Raw genomic sequence first — 14,456 nt, 5'->3', positions numbered from 1 at the left:
ACAAATGTAGAGAGATACGTCATCTTGCTCTAGCCCGTGCATCATTTTCGTCAAATAACAGGAAATTAACAACAAAATACATTGCTTGGACTAGGGCCCATGAACACTGCTGTATCTAGCTCCTTCGTTTGTTACAAATGAAGAAAACACAATTTTGAATCGAAGAGCAAACACAAGAAAAAAAAAATTAAAACCATTATCTCGAGATTTTTTTTATTTTTTGTAAATTCGTGCATTGTTTATGCGTTATGAGCCCTGGCACAAATAAACTAAACATATTGATGACGAATGTGTGAAAAGCATTCTCCACATTCACAGAATTAGACTTAGCACAGAATCCTTGATTGACGAGTACTGAATCTCACTCACGTTCACGTAGCTATGTTGTTCCACCACCATCACAACCACCACCACATGTCGTATAGTTTCCTTACCGCTAGGTATTACGTCATCTCTCGATCTCGATGCCAAAGCACGCACATGGAAGCCCCGCTCATTTTTAAGCCATTCCAAATCATTCAGTTATCTATTTTTGGTAATCACTTCACCCAATTTGGCAATCTAACCATTCGACAGGCCTACTACACGTTCAAGAAATTTCTAATTCTCACCTTGTTTGTACTCTTATTAATTTTTTTTTTTCGTTTTTCTCTTGCTTTTTTAGTTTTTGTCGGAAGTATCGGAGAAATGAAATTAAACCTAAAAATAAATAATAAAAGAGACTTGGTAAGCGAACCGTGCGCAATTTGTTTTGCGCGTTGTAGATTTTTGATCAAAAAACGCAAAAATAAAACACTGACGATTCAAGTAAACATTGTGCATCTCTCTCTCTCTCTCTCTCTCCCCCACACCCCCACAAAAAAGAGTTTGCAAATCAGTTTCTACAAAATGAGCAAGTAACCAGTCAATAAGTGAACCAAATACAGGGTTTAACTACATTGTCCCCAATCAATATATACATATAAATTCACGCCAATGTCTAGAAACCAGTTTTGGATTTTTTCTTCTTAGTTTTTCTCAGTTCCAGTTTTTTTGTTGGTGAATTCGAATTTGATTTGAGATTGGATATTGTTTTTGTTGGACCTTCATTGACATTGGGAGTTGGTGTTGATCTGTCGTGGATATTATCATCTCCAGCATTACTCTTGTAATCGTTACTTGCTTCTTTCCCCAAACTTAAAGTATCATTAACGTCAGTCGTACCTTCACTCTCGATTGAACTTCTACTTTGAGCTGTCGCTTCATCGTCCTTTCCCTCTTCTTCATAGTCATCTTCTCGTGAAGGTGGCATTGTCTCATTAGTGTCCCGTCTATTGCTTCCCTTATTATCCAACTCAGCAACATGCTGCGCCAGTTCTGCTTTGTCAACATTTGTAGAGTTGGCTTCTTTATCACCACCCTTCTCCTCACCTTGATTTTCTGGTTTCAGTTCTTGCTCAGTATCATCTTTGCCTTCTTCCGCCACTTGTTCCGCATGCTTTCGCGATTGTACAATCTTCTCTGCAGTTTCAGTGCCAATGGATTCAGTATCAACATCAACAGTTGTTGCTTGTGCGCCAGCACCATTTTGTGAAACTTTGTCTGATTTTAATGTTGATGACCCTGCATCTTCAACAGATTTCGACGCAGATGTAACTGTCGTTTCATTTGATTTGGTGTCCACAACACTTTCGTTATTGTTTGAAGCCTTCGAGGATGCCTCCAATTCATCAATCTTGTCTCCATCGTCACTAACACTAGGTCCATTCTCAGTATGATTCAAGCTGTTTGCTGCCAATGAATCTTCCTTAGTGTCTGACTTCGAGGTTTTTGTCAGCTTTAGATCACTGACAGGTTCAAGCCCCGATTTCCCATGCTTATGCGACATTTTATCATATTCAGTGGGATCATTTTTGTTGACATCATCATGTTCAATGCTAGATTCCCTAACTTCAACCGCTTTTTCCCCGGCTTCCGTAGCGTCGTCAATGCGCGGTTCAACGCCTTTGACCTCTTCATTCTTTCTCAGAGCCTCCTCAGATTTATCCTTTTCATATGATTGCTTGCACTCTTCATCTTTCTTAGCTTTACTCATGGCAACTTGTTCTTCCGGTTCATTTTGCTTTTCTACCCCCTTGCTTCCCGAGTGTTCATTTTTCACATCACCTTTCTCTTCTTCATCGTGATCATTATCCTTTGAATGTGATTTTAATCTTAAATTATCCCGCCCATTTACAGGCTCTTCTTCTCTATCCGGTCCTTCCTGCGATTTTGCTATCAAATTCGAATCTTTCGAATTTTTAGCATCTTGTATATCACTTGCAAATGCCTTGAACTTTCCCTCAGAAACACTCCTATAATCAGATTCAGTTGAGCGCTTATTATCCTTAGCACCCTTAGTGTTTTCCGTGTTTATAGTGTCTCCACTAGCACTAGCACCACCATTCTTGGCATTTTCGATGTCCCTTTTGAATGCATCAAACTTTAATTGACTTTGACTCGATGGTTGAGCGACATTATGAGACTCTTTTGTCTCCATATGACTTTCATCTACATGCCTTTCGGGCTCTTCTGAGAGAGGATCAACTGATGGATCAGGCTTCTTCTCTTCATCTCCTTCATTCTCAGCAACACGAAGATCGTATCGATTCAAAATTTCTTTATCGTCCTGCGCCTCTTCCTCTGCTAATGATTTTTCATCTTGCGTAGTCTTTTCTTCAGCAATCACATCGTCATGAAGTTTCTTATCAATTTTCTCCAACGTTGATTTACTATCTTCAGTTTCAGCACCTTGATTTGACACACTAGCTTCTGAATGAGGATTTGGCTCCTTTTCTTCAACAGCACTCTTGTTTTTATGGGAGTTTTCAGAGCCATCTTCAGCCAGACGGTAATGGTCAGCTTCATTAGTTTCCCTCTTGTCTGCCCCATCTAGCTCTTTCGTCTTTGTCTCATTACTCTTTTTTATCTGATCAGATGTTCCACGCTTGGTATCAGAGTCAACATTCTCCTTAACATTCAAAGTAGGAGCAAATGAAGACGTGGATGAAATGTTTTTGAAAGTCTTAAAGATTGGGGTTGGCGGTGCAAAGTCGGAATCAACATCACTGTTTGCATTAGATGCATCTTTAGATGTCCACATTGATGCAAGGGGTTGCTTCACGTTGCTGGTTGGAGCTGCGCTCTTTGCAGTTGGCGCATCAGTATGCTGCGTGTTAGACAACGTTTCTTTTTCTTGTACAGTCTCCCTAGTAGATTCACCGTGTGATTTTCCAAATTTGTCGTTGTCTTTAGTGTTTTGAACTGGATCGCTATCAGCTACCAAAGACCCCTTTTTACCGTCTTCATGGTTTTTCGTTTCAGTGCCAGCCGATGCTGATACATTTTCGTTGTCTCTTCCGTCTTTTTCATCGTCTTTTTCATCGTCTTTGGCATCGGCATTTCCTTCCGAATTTTGTGGTTTCAGGACAGTATCGCTGGAATGCCCAACCACTTGTTTGGCCACGTCCTTGTCCTTAGTTTTATGTTCATTCTCACTCTGCTGCGCAATCTTCGAAGGACTGTTTGTCTTCAAACTCTCTTCGATTTTTTGATATGCGGCATGCAAGACTTCTTTCAATTTGTTTTCATCTACTGGACTGTGTGAAAGTTCATCCTCAATAAGCTTTCTTAATTCAAGGATAGCACTCAACACCACAACATTTCTAGACTCAGCCTTGCTCAACTTTTCTTTCAAACTTACAATCTTATTTCTCAAATCAGCGTTCTCTGTCACGTTTTTACTTGATACAGATTTTTCTCTGGCTACTTTTGATCTCAACTCTTCAATATATCTTTGAATCAAAGTGAATGTATTCTTTGATGCTTTTTTGGTCAAAATGGCGAATTCATGTTGATCAACCTCTCCCAGCTTTGTGTCAGATAAATAACCTTCATCTGAGTGATAATCTTCACCCGATGAGGCAGCCTCGTACGTTGTCCCTGCTTGTTCTAGTTGCTTGGCAAGTTTGTCAAAGCCATCGTCAAAGCGTTTCAAATCCTCAATAAAAATGTCACATTTTTTAAAAAATGCTTGATAAACTTGCAACTCTTTGCTTTTATGGTCAAGCTCCGTTGATAGTTCCTTGTTTGCATCTTTTGATTTCTCAAGTTCTTTGCCCAAATTTTCTTCAGAATGTACGAGCAATTCTGCTCTTTCTTTGAGATCAATTAATCGCTGTCTTGTATCATCAAGGTCTCTAGACACTTTGACGTAGTCTTCGTGCATGGTCTTGTAGGCGGGTCTCAATTCTTCCAAACTCTTTTGCAGTTGATCGTACTTCTTAATTAGCTGGTTGTTTTTCGCAATTTGATCATCGTTGCTATGCTCCAACTCTTTTAATTTCTTTTGTGATTGATTATAAGACTGGCGAAGTTCAACTATTACTTCTTCTTTGCCGCTCTCAATTGTTCTAAGTAGCTCCCTCTGTGAAAGTGTTTCTCGTTTTGCGGCAGCAACCAATTCCTCCAACTCCGCAATTTTCAAACCATTTTCAATGGACACTTTTTCAATTTGGGTATTTAGTTGAAATTTGTAATCCCGGGCCAACTTTTCACCATGCTGTCGAGATACATTCAACTCATGCTTCAACTCCGCGATTTCTTTTTCCTTGGATGCCATCTTCTTCGTCAAACTTAATGTTTCTGAGGTCAATTTGTCCTCCAATGCTGTCAATCTTTCCTTCTTTGATTTATACTGTTTGAGTTGGGACTCAAGCTGTTCAATGAGTTTTCTATTCTCTTCTTGTTTTCCAAATGCATCTTTTTTTGAAAGTTCCACCTCTTCCTTGAGCAACAGGTTTTGCTCATCTTGGGATAATTTTGATGATTTCACATAATTGTCATATTCCAATTGCACTGATTGTAATTTCCTTGATTCCGATTCATATAGTTTGTAAAACACCACTAGTAAAACGCAAGCTACTGCAGTTAGAAGGCTGGAGAACGACATGGTGGCTAGTGATAAACGATTGATTTTACGGTAACAGAAACATACATAATTTTTTTTTTTCCAACGGCGTGATTGCGCTACCATTTAAAAGTGGACTTCAACGTTGTATTGATTGAGATGAAGGGAGGAAGGGTTGTGCTGCTATTGGATCAGTTTTGGTTCAGTAAGTATCCTTTTAGGGGAGAGCTGTCATTTAATAGCAGCTTACATCTGATCGAGTACGCATTTGTAAAGCAACTGCAGGGGGCAACTTTCTAGCTTCCTTACACAAGAGAATTTTCAAGAGCCCGCTCTGTGGTCTACATCACTCAAGGTTGGATATTTAATTGGCACTACTAGCGTCGACGTTATAAAATATCTACTTGAAGTTCTAATCAAATCTACCTTCTAGTATTCCATGAATTGGCAGCTATATATGCACCCCAGTCGTCATACAAGAAGTTTTGTAATTTTGTGTAGATCGTTTTTATTGTAATTGCTCATGTATAATACTGTTGAGAATGTGACCTAATACCTAATTGGGGAGTACAAACTGTCCGCACTGGAAAAATTATACCAAAAACTTATTACTATTGGAGTTTTTCCTTTTCAACTATAGCTGAGCAACACCAGCCTGTAGTACAGCCCAACACTATCCTGGCTTCTTTTTACTCGTCATAGTGGATCAAATTGACAAATTGTTTTAACTGCAACTCAAACCTCGCAAAAGCACACTTCCTTTTATCCACAAATGGAAATATCACCAGCAAGTTTAACGCCGCGACCAAGATCAAGGTCAAGGACCAGAAATTCGACAGCCAATTCAAGGTCAACTTCGGCGACAAGAAGGCCAAGCTTGTCTGGGACGAGAAAGTCCTTGTCTAGCTCTTCTTTGAACAAATTGACCATTACATCAACCCAAATTGATGATGAACGTTCAGTACCATCAGTACAAGCAGTCTTGGATAATTCATTACCAGCAGATTTCTTCAAACAAGATATAATAGCATTGACTAAGGCTTTGAAAATTCACAAATGGCACAAGAAGAGCTTGAATATGCATAAGCTAAAAATAACGAGAATCTCGGGAGCACTAACCAATTCAATCTACAAGATTGACTATGTGGATGAAGAACAAGATATCCACTTACCTTCTTTGTTGTTGAGGGTATATGGTAAGAATGTTGATGAGTTGATCGACAGAGATAGTGAATTAATGACATTAATCAAGCTATCACAGAAACGTATTGGTCCTAGATTATTGGGTATTTTCACAAATGGACGATTTGAGCAATTCTTGGAAGGATTTGTCACATTAACAAAAGATCAGATTAGAGATCAAGTTATATCACAAATGATTGGAAGGAGAATGAAGGATTTGCATTACAAGGTTGACTTGACGGAAGAGGAGTCACAAACGCCAGTTCCCACATGCTGGAGATTGATTGAAAAATGGCTAAAGATTTTCGAAAATGAGTACAAACCGGGGTATGAAAAAGCCGGCATTGACCTCAAGGATATCTTTATGATGGACTTTGATGAATTTAAGAAGTTGGTATTTAGATATAAACATTGGCTTTTTGACAAGTATAAAAAGGAAGGGTTTTCGTTGAATTATAAATTCTGCCACAACGACACCCAGTATGGAAATTTGCTTCTCCATAACTCGTTTGAACCAGAGGAGATTATCATTGATACGCCACTTGGCTCGAGTGCAAATTTACCTGAAATTGCCATTAAATCTACCTCAAACAAAAAGGATTCCAATTTGGTGGTTATAGATTTCGAATACTCAGGACCTAATTTCCCGGCATATGACATTGTCAACCATTTCAGTGAGTGGATGTCTAACTACCATGATGCAGAGAGGTCATATTTTGTCAACAACAAAATGTTCCCCACTCAATTGGAGCAGTTAAATTTCATTAAAGCTTATATTGAGTATGATTTTCAATTACCATCGTCCAATTTGAAATCAGCGAAATCAGATCAAGAGTTGTTGAACAATTCGGATAAACAAGCAGTCAGTATTATCCAGTATGAAATTGAAAAAATGTACAATGAATGTGTCTACTGGCGCTCATCGGTGCAAATTTTTTGGGCTCTTTGGGGGTTGATTCAAAATGGACCCATTGAACCTAAACCAAAGTTGAATAGAAACGAAAGTGAACAGGGTGTTGGAAGCACATATAATATCACCGTTGAAATGGAGAAGTTTGGACTTCAAGATTTAGAGATTACCACTGGTGATGCAATTACTTCAAGTGATGATGATTTTGATTATTTAAAGTATAGCAACCAAAAGCTAGCAATTGTTGTGGGCGATGCCATGCAGTTCAACTTACTCGATAAAGATCAAGTGGACTCCAAGTATCACGCAGATATCAAGTACTTGAGTTTCAAAACTTATGACTTGTAAATAGCGTTTTGTATACTAGTACTGCATATAAATTTTCTTTAGATTTGACGGATAGGTAGCACCTCGATTTGAAAATTTAGACAAACTTTGTTAGCAAAACGCAATTACCACAAGCAAGTGTCACCCACTTTTTGATGCTATCGTTCCGTACAAAGGGATACAACGGTTATGGTGTCCAGTACTCACCATTTTTCGATAATAAACTCGCCGTAGCTACAGCTGCTAACTATGGTCTCGTGGGGAATGGACGACTATTCATCTTAGACATCGGACCCAATGGCCAAATTACGAGTCCAATATCATGGGAAACGCAAGATGGATTATTTGATTTAGCTTGGAGCGAAATGCACGAAAACCAATGCGTGGTGGCTAGTGGAGATGGTCTGATTAAATTGTTTGATCGAACGGTTTCTCAATTTCCTATAATGCAATGGAAGGAACATCAACGAGAGGTGTTTTCAGTGAATTGGAATTTAGTAGATAAATCAAATTTTGTTACATCTAGCTGGGACGGAAGTATAAAGATCTGGGCGAGTCAGAGACAGGAGTCGTTACTTACTTTGAACCCAACTGGCACTGACTATACGACTGTTGCTGCACCAATTGCATCAACTGCGCAACCACCACTTCTGCATCAACAACACCATCAACGAAACCAACATAATAGTACAAAGAACTGTATTTATTCAGCCCAGTTTTCTCCACACTCGCCCTCAATGCTTGTTTCATGTACTGGCGCATCACAAGTGCAAATTTGGGACATTCGAACCCCACATCCACTACAATTGCATTTTGTATCACATGACGGGCTAGAAACGCTTTCAGTTGATTGGAATAAATACAAGTCAACGGTTATTGCATCAGGAGGAACTGACAAGTCAGTTAGGGTATGGGATCTAAGAATGGTTTCCAATTTAGACCAACCATCAGCTCATTCGCCAATGCCACTGCATCATCATCGAGGTCCTAGTGCTTTGAATCAATTTGTGGGTCACGAGTTTGCCGTAAGGCGAGTTCAATGGTCTCCTCATAATGGGAAAGAATTACTCAGTACATCCTATGATATGACGGCTAGAGTATGGAGAGATGAACTGGATGAACGAGCAAGATTTTTGAATACCAAAACAGGTGGTTTGATGGGTGTGTTTAATAAGCATAGGGAGTTTGTCATAGGCTGTGATTATAGTTTATGGGGAGAGCCCGGATGGTGTGCCACTACTGGTTGGGATGAAATGGTGTATGTATGGGATTCAAAGAGACTATGAGGAAGCTTACATTATGCCTAAAAAGGCAAATGATATAGAATAGATCTCTCGTAAAAATAAATGACCTTTGCATTATGACACACAAAACGCAGCTGCTCTCTGCTTCTTGCCACGGAAACATATTCTTTCAGTGGTGAATTGCATCTTCATTTGTATGTGTATTGCCTGTTTAGTCGAAATCGAAAATATGCAATGCATTGGAAAGTTGTACAAAAAGGACAAATTTATTATCATCAATTTGCCTAATTAGGCAAGCGAAATCAAAAAATTAAAACATTTTTGCAATGATGAAGTTTAAATGGGAGTGCTTAGATATCAAGGCTTATATTGTGATACGAATTGGGGAGAAGGAGATCATATATAATGCATCATGGTTCTTTTTCACAGATTATCTGAATTCGTGATAAGCAACTTTACAAAGGTTTAGTTGACCGTTACAGTCATTAAATCCATTTCCTCTTCAAATTCTTCAATAATGACAGTCACCACTATTACATTGAATTTAGCATATAGCTTCAGAATTGACCCAAAAGCAACTAGACAATCACCTAATTACCAAACATATTACGAGACCAATACGGGGTTGTGGAAACCACACTGGAATGACTTGACTGGAGATTCATACAAGGTGATGGACAACTTGTCCAAGTTAAAGTCAGTTTGTGATGAGATCAATCTGGTGCAAAGTTTGGTAAACTATATTGAGGTGGTACCCCCGCTGTTGAACAATCATCGCATTATTGTACACATACATGGTGAAGAACTGTTTATAACCAAGTCGAGGACAAAGATGCTCCACTCTTACAATTATGTTAGCTCAAAGACAGTGGTACTTGATGAATCCCAGTATATGAAAATTGATGAACAGTTTATCAAGCAAATGAATGCATTGTGTCAAAGATATCAAGTTGAGGTGATTATAAATAATGAAAAATCATCATTTAGCAAAAAGGTATCTGAAATAGCATACTCCATTCACATAGTTGGCCATCAAGACAATATAACATTTTTTGATACCTCGCTAAAAGTTTTGATTGACCTGCACTTGAATAACTATACCATTGATTCTTATTCATTACCGCTCAGTTTGATTCCATTGGCTGGTGGTGTCAACTTATCCAACTTCAAGCAAATAGCCAAGCAAACAAATGTCAACATCTATATTCCCGATTTGTTACCCAACATATTCAATTCAAATGTACTTACTAGCAACTTTGATATGACAGTATGGATCACTGCCCAGCATCCCATGGATTTGATTTTGACCAGATCAATCTTGGACAAGATATTTTATAAGAGGAGTCAATTAATTTCCAAACGGATAGCCATGAGCCAATCGAAACTTGATTTAATCCTCTTGCATAATCAACAAGATATGATTGATTTGATGTTGAAACATGGGGTGTTTATACAGTTACCAAGTTTGGGAGAAGCAAATCAGTCAATCATTATACAAGGATTGCACACTGATGCTATTGACGAATGTATCAGGGACATTGGATCGATTGTGACTCAATATTATTCAGTATCAGGCATATATGCCAACAAGGACGAAATTTTGCAATTGTGTCAATATACAAAGACATGTACAGCTGAATTCACCGGCTATAGTTTTGAAATCAATGGACAACGTAAAGAGATTAAGTCTTTAGTCCATCAGTTATCAGTGCTTGCATCAACTTTGAATGTACGTATTGAGGTGAACAATGATCAAAAAGATTTTATCAGTGGTAAAAAGAATGGTAAATTGGTTAAAATCCTCAACCAAGTCAACAACATTCCATCAATAAAGTTCAACGTATACAATGAATATCGTTTTTACATTGACATTGAATCATCATCATCTATAATTAGTCAAGTTATTGATCTAATTGAATTGGAATTACCACTGGAGTTGAAATTCAACATCCCTGAAGTTTTCCATAAATCAATCATTGGTAATGGTGGATCAATGATTCAGTCAATAATGAAAAAACACAACGTGTTTATCAAATTTTCATCCAATTTTGACACTTCAACCAATGTGTATTCTTTATCACGTCAATCCAATGTTTTGATTAAATGTCCACAAAAGAATATGGCAAGCATTCCCCTTGTTAAACAAGAGATTGATGACTTGGTTTTGAAATATTGTATGAATGATGTTCAACAACAAAATGTATCAATTTATTATAATTTAAAATTTCAAATTTTGAAGAGTCAATATTTGATGTTGGTGAATAACAACAAACTACATTTGATTAATCAATTTGAACATGATCATAATTCATTTATTGATTTTCCTATATCTATTGATGCGTTCAAGAATAGCAATGTTGTTGAGTTTAATATCAAAGGATCAGAATCGAAAATTAAGTCATGTGCTAAACAGTTGCAAACTGTCCTTCCATCAACTTATGAATTCAAATTTGCTGGTAATTCAGCCAAATTTGACCAAGTGTTTAAAACCACAAGAGCATTTCAAAATGAAGTTGTCATTCCGTTTAAGATTATGTTTGGATTTGACGTAATTGTCAATGATACACCATTAAATTCGGATTTGCCCTATTATCAAATTGTCATGTCCTATTATTGTGACCTCAAGTTGAGCGAAGCAATTGAATCAATGACTTTTTGGCTAAGAGAATGCGGGTTCCTCATTTATGAAAAGACCGAAATGAAATTCAATTCGATACTAGAGTCATCGCTATCATCTCCAATCAAGCTTCATCGTTTCTCAAATCAAATCCCATTACAATCAATCACCAATGTCAATATCAATATGATGACGCCAACTTCATCACCTTTGAGGAAACTTCAACCAAGTACACCGTCAATTACTGCATCATCACCGATCAAAAGCTTTATGGTATCACCATCAAGACAACAGTTGATGATGTCATCACCAATTAGAAACAATATGTATCTGCCCGTGATCGGTCCTCAGTCACCAACCAAACAACAGAGACAAGCACAATCACCAGTGAGAAATAGAATGAATCAACAACAGCAGATTAGATTACTGCCGGTTAAATTTAACTTGGAGCCAACACTAGACAACAACAATTATGTATACAATGTATAATTATTTACCACAGTAGTAGAGTTAGGCATTTATGAATATATCAAAAAATGAGAAACCGAAAGATCCGCACAATTCATGTTTGCTCTATGAATTGTCACATTCATGTTGCCACCTGAAACCCTTCAGACAGTAATTTTGCAACCAATCGGTTCGTACGGAAAAGGGGACAAAACATGACACAAACTGTCAAAATTATGATTAAGGTTGATGTATGTAGTGAATGAAGTCAGTCTATTAGTAACAGAGAGACGGATCCATCTTAGCTGAACAATCGAGGCAACCTTCTTCACGGGCACTCTCACACTCACTACTCTGTAACTTTCCGCCGGCGACGTGCGGGATATAACTTGGAAACAGCCGATCCGTTCTTTCATCAAGAAAAAATAAAAAAACGTTTCTAAAAACTGTTGCGATGCTACCAAATTTGGTTTTTTTTTTTTCACTTTTTAGCCGAGGTTAGAATTGAGTCCTTTTTTTTTTTTTTGTTGAGAACTGTTCGGTTTAGTTGCATGGTATCTTTGACGGGGAGGGAGAACAGGTAGAGAAAAGACAGGCTTTAGCTCTGTAGTATCTACTCACAGTGACCAACAGGACTAAGTTTTAGGCCTGTTCTATTCATCCCGTGTGCTCTTGTTCTCCCATATCCAAGGGGCTTTTCTCTTCACAAGTTCTTTTGGTGTTTTTAGTTTACCCAACAATCTACCTTTGTGTGATTAAGTTTGAACTCAAAGAAAAATAACAACATAAACCAGCAAAACAAAGAAAGAAACTCAAACGCAACAATACCTAAATCGGGTGGGAATTACAATTGCAACTACTATTAGAACCAACAATTTAGAACTACTAAGTTCCTGTTACTCTTTTCATAAATGGTTACAAAACGGTAATGTAAAATAATTCAAAACAAAAGACACACAAGACAAAGACATCGTTTTTTTGCTTTACACTTTGCGCTAATTTTTTTTTTCAACTTTGTATAAAATGCATGAAAAACTTCCTACTTGGTATAAAACCCTCCTTCTTTCCCGTCTTTATCATTGACATTCTTGTCAACTACTTATTGCTTTAAAGAGAGTCAGACCACGTAAAAAACCCGTATCCCAATTAAAAGATGTTGATGAAATTTGGTCTTCCTAGTGCTGAAGCCTGGAGTAAAGTGCCAGTACTCGAAACACCAATCCCACCAAGTCCATTCACCAAACCATATTTAACCAAATTGTATGAATTCACAATGAGAGGATCTACTCCATTGACCATTGCCATTATTTATTTCACCTCGGTGCATCTTATGAATAAAGTTGTTAGAAATAGACAGATTCGTAAACAACAAGATATGGAAAAGTTGAGTGAGTACAAGCAGAAGCAGCAACAACAGCCAAGTAAGAAGAGGTTACCTGCTGCTCCTTATCCTATTGCCAAAACTTCAATTTTCAAACTTTTTGTCATATTACACAATATCTTTTTATGTGCATATTCAGTTTGGACATTTATTGGCATGTCGACAACCATTGCTCAAACTATGGATATTTTCAAGTTGGAGTTGATTCCTTCATTCTATGAAAGTTTGAAAGTCGAAAACTATACGTTGCAAAAATTGGATGTGTTTTTCCAAAGTGTATGTGACCCCAAGAGCGGTATTTTTTCGAGAGTAATTACATCATCACAAGGTTTGCATAATTTGGAGATTTTGGGGTTCTGGTTTTACATTTCCAAATTTTATGAAGTTATTGACACAGTTGTTATTCTTCTTAAAGGACGTCCATCTTCATTATTGCAAAGTTATCATCATGCTGGAGCAATGATGTGTATGTGGGCTGGTGTCAGATATCAATCACCTCCAATTTGGATTTTCGTTGTTTTCAACTCTTTCATTCATTCATTAATGTATTTCTATTTCACATTATCATGCCTTCACATCAAAGTCCCACAAGCATTCAAGAAACTGTTGACATCAATGCAAATTACACAATTTGTACTTGGTGGTAGTATTGCTGTATTGCACAGTTTTGTTTGGATCATTGATACTAGTAAAATGGTTAGTGCTGAACACATGGAGTTAATTAATTGTATTAGCACACCAGAAAAGGCGTTACCATTGTTGATTAATGTTGCATATTTGACTCCTTTGACGGCATTGTTTGCTGCTTTCTACATTGAAAGTTATTTCAAATCAAAAAGTACTTAGATGAAGGAAATCTCTCTTGTATAGTAGTCTCGGTTTGTAGATGTTCGTATATATATAAAACAGTTGATACAAATCTCGTTTCAATTTTGATATTCTTGTATGAGAGGGGGTCTTTTCCCAAAATTTAGGTTTGAAGTTGCTGCAAAAAAAAAAAAGAGACGAAAAAAAAAAATTATCTTTTAGTGGGGGAGAATAACTCCCCTTGTGTTTTCATGTGGGCCTTACATCATGCAAGCTACACTCTTGCATAAACAAGTTAAGCAATCTATAGTTTGAGTGGTCAACACGTTACTTTGAGTGTTGTACAATAAATATTCTCAGACAGAGCATAGCATATAACAACAACTCCGTATACAGTATATCCCACCAGCAATTCCATCCCACAAATAAGCCCCAATTCAATCTTTACACAAAAATTACGTCACACACACCCAATAATAGAACAAAAACACGAACAACAAAAAATAGAATCTAAAAAGTTGAACAAATTGGAGAAGAAAAAACCAATTCAACACTAAATCTATTCTTTCATTGAAAACATAGTCCTACATAATAACAGTAGCCCACTTACCAAA

The 14,456-nt window shown here is 37.4% G+C and overlaps 5 protein-coding genes across 5 annotated transcripts; 4 read left to right on the top strand and 1 right to left on the bottom strand. All coding sequences in view use genetic code 12, as the record gives it.

The window, feature by feature from the left end:
• Positions 1 to 979: 979 nt before the first annotated feature.
• Positions 980 to 4,969, bottom strand: USO6 (Uso6p; the record flags this gene model as incomplete). Its single annotated transcript, XM_036808641.1, has 1 exon — positions 980 to 4,969. The coding sequence occupies one exon, from the start codon at positions 4,967 to 4,969 to the stop codon at positions 980 to 982; it is 3,990 nt and encodes a 1,329-aa protein (XP_036665358.1).
• Positions 4,970 to 5,699: 730 nt separating this feature from the next.
• On the top strand, positions 5,700 to 7,367 carry CPAR2_807340 (bifunctional choline kinase/ethanolamine kinase; the record flags this gene model as incomplete). Its single annotated transcript, XM_036808640.1, has 1 exon — positions 5,700 to 7,367. The coding sequence occupies one exon, from the start codon at positions 5,700 to 5,702 to the stop codon at positions 7,365 to 7,367; it is 1,668 nt and encodes a 555-aa protein (XP_036665357.1).
• Positions 7,368 to 7,501: 134 nt separating this feature from the next.
• Positions 7,502 to 8,632, top strand: PEX7 (Pex7p; the record flags this gene model as incomplete). Its single annotated transcript, XM_036808639.1, has 1 exon — positions 7,502 to 8,632. One exon carries the CDS (start codon positions 7,502 to 7,504, stop codon positions 8,630 to 8,632), a length of 1,131 nt encoding a protein of 376 aa, XP_036665356.1.
• Positions 8,633 to 9,107: 475 nt separating this feature from the next.
• CPAR2_807320 (uncharacterized protein) lies at positions 9,108 to 11,696 on the top strand (the record flags this gene model as incomplete). Its single annotated transcript, XM_036808638.1, has 1 exon — positions 9,108 to 11,696. The coding sequence occupies one exon, from the start codon at positions 9,108 to 9,110 to the stop codon at positions 11,694 to 11,696; it is 2,589 nt and encodes an 862-aa protein (XP_036665355.1).
• Positions 11,697 to 12,807: 1,111 nt separating this feature from the next.
• Positions 12,808 to 13,881, top strand: CPAR2_807310 (uncharacterized protein; the record flags this gene model as incomplete). The annotated part of the gene is made up of 1 exon (XM_036808637.1): positions 12,808 to 13,881. The coding sequence occupies one exon, from the start codon at positions 12,808 to 12,810 to the stop codon at positions 13,879 to 13,881; it is 1,074 nt and encodes a 357-aa protein (XP_036665354.1).
• Between the last annotated feature and the right edge of the window lie 575 nt (positions 13,882 to 14,456).

The sequence above is a fragment of the Candida parapsilosis genome, contig 005807 (assembly GCF_000182765.1).
Source record: "Candida parapsilosis strain CDC317 annotated contig 005807".
NCBI lineage: Eukaryota > Fungi > Ascomycota > Pichiomycetes > Serinales > Debaryomycetaceae > Lodderomyces > Lodderomyces parapsilosis.
Note: the sequence above shows the minus strand (reverse complement) of the source record. Positions and strands in the feature narration are given on the sequence as shown.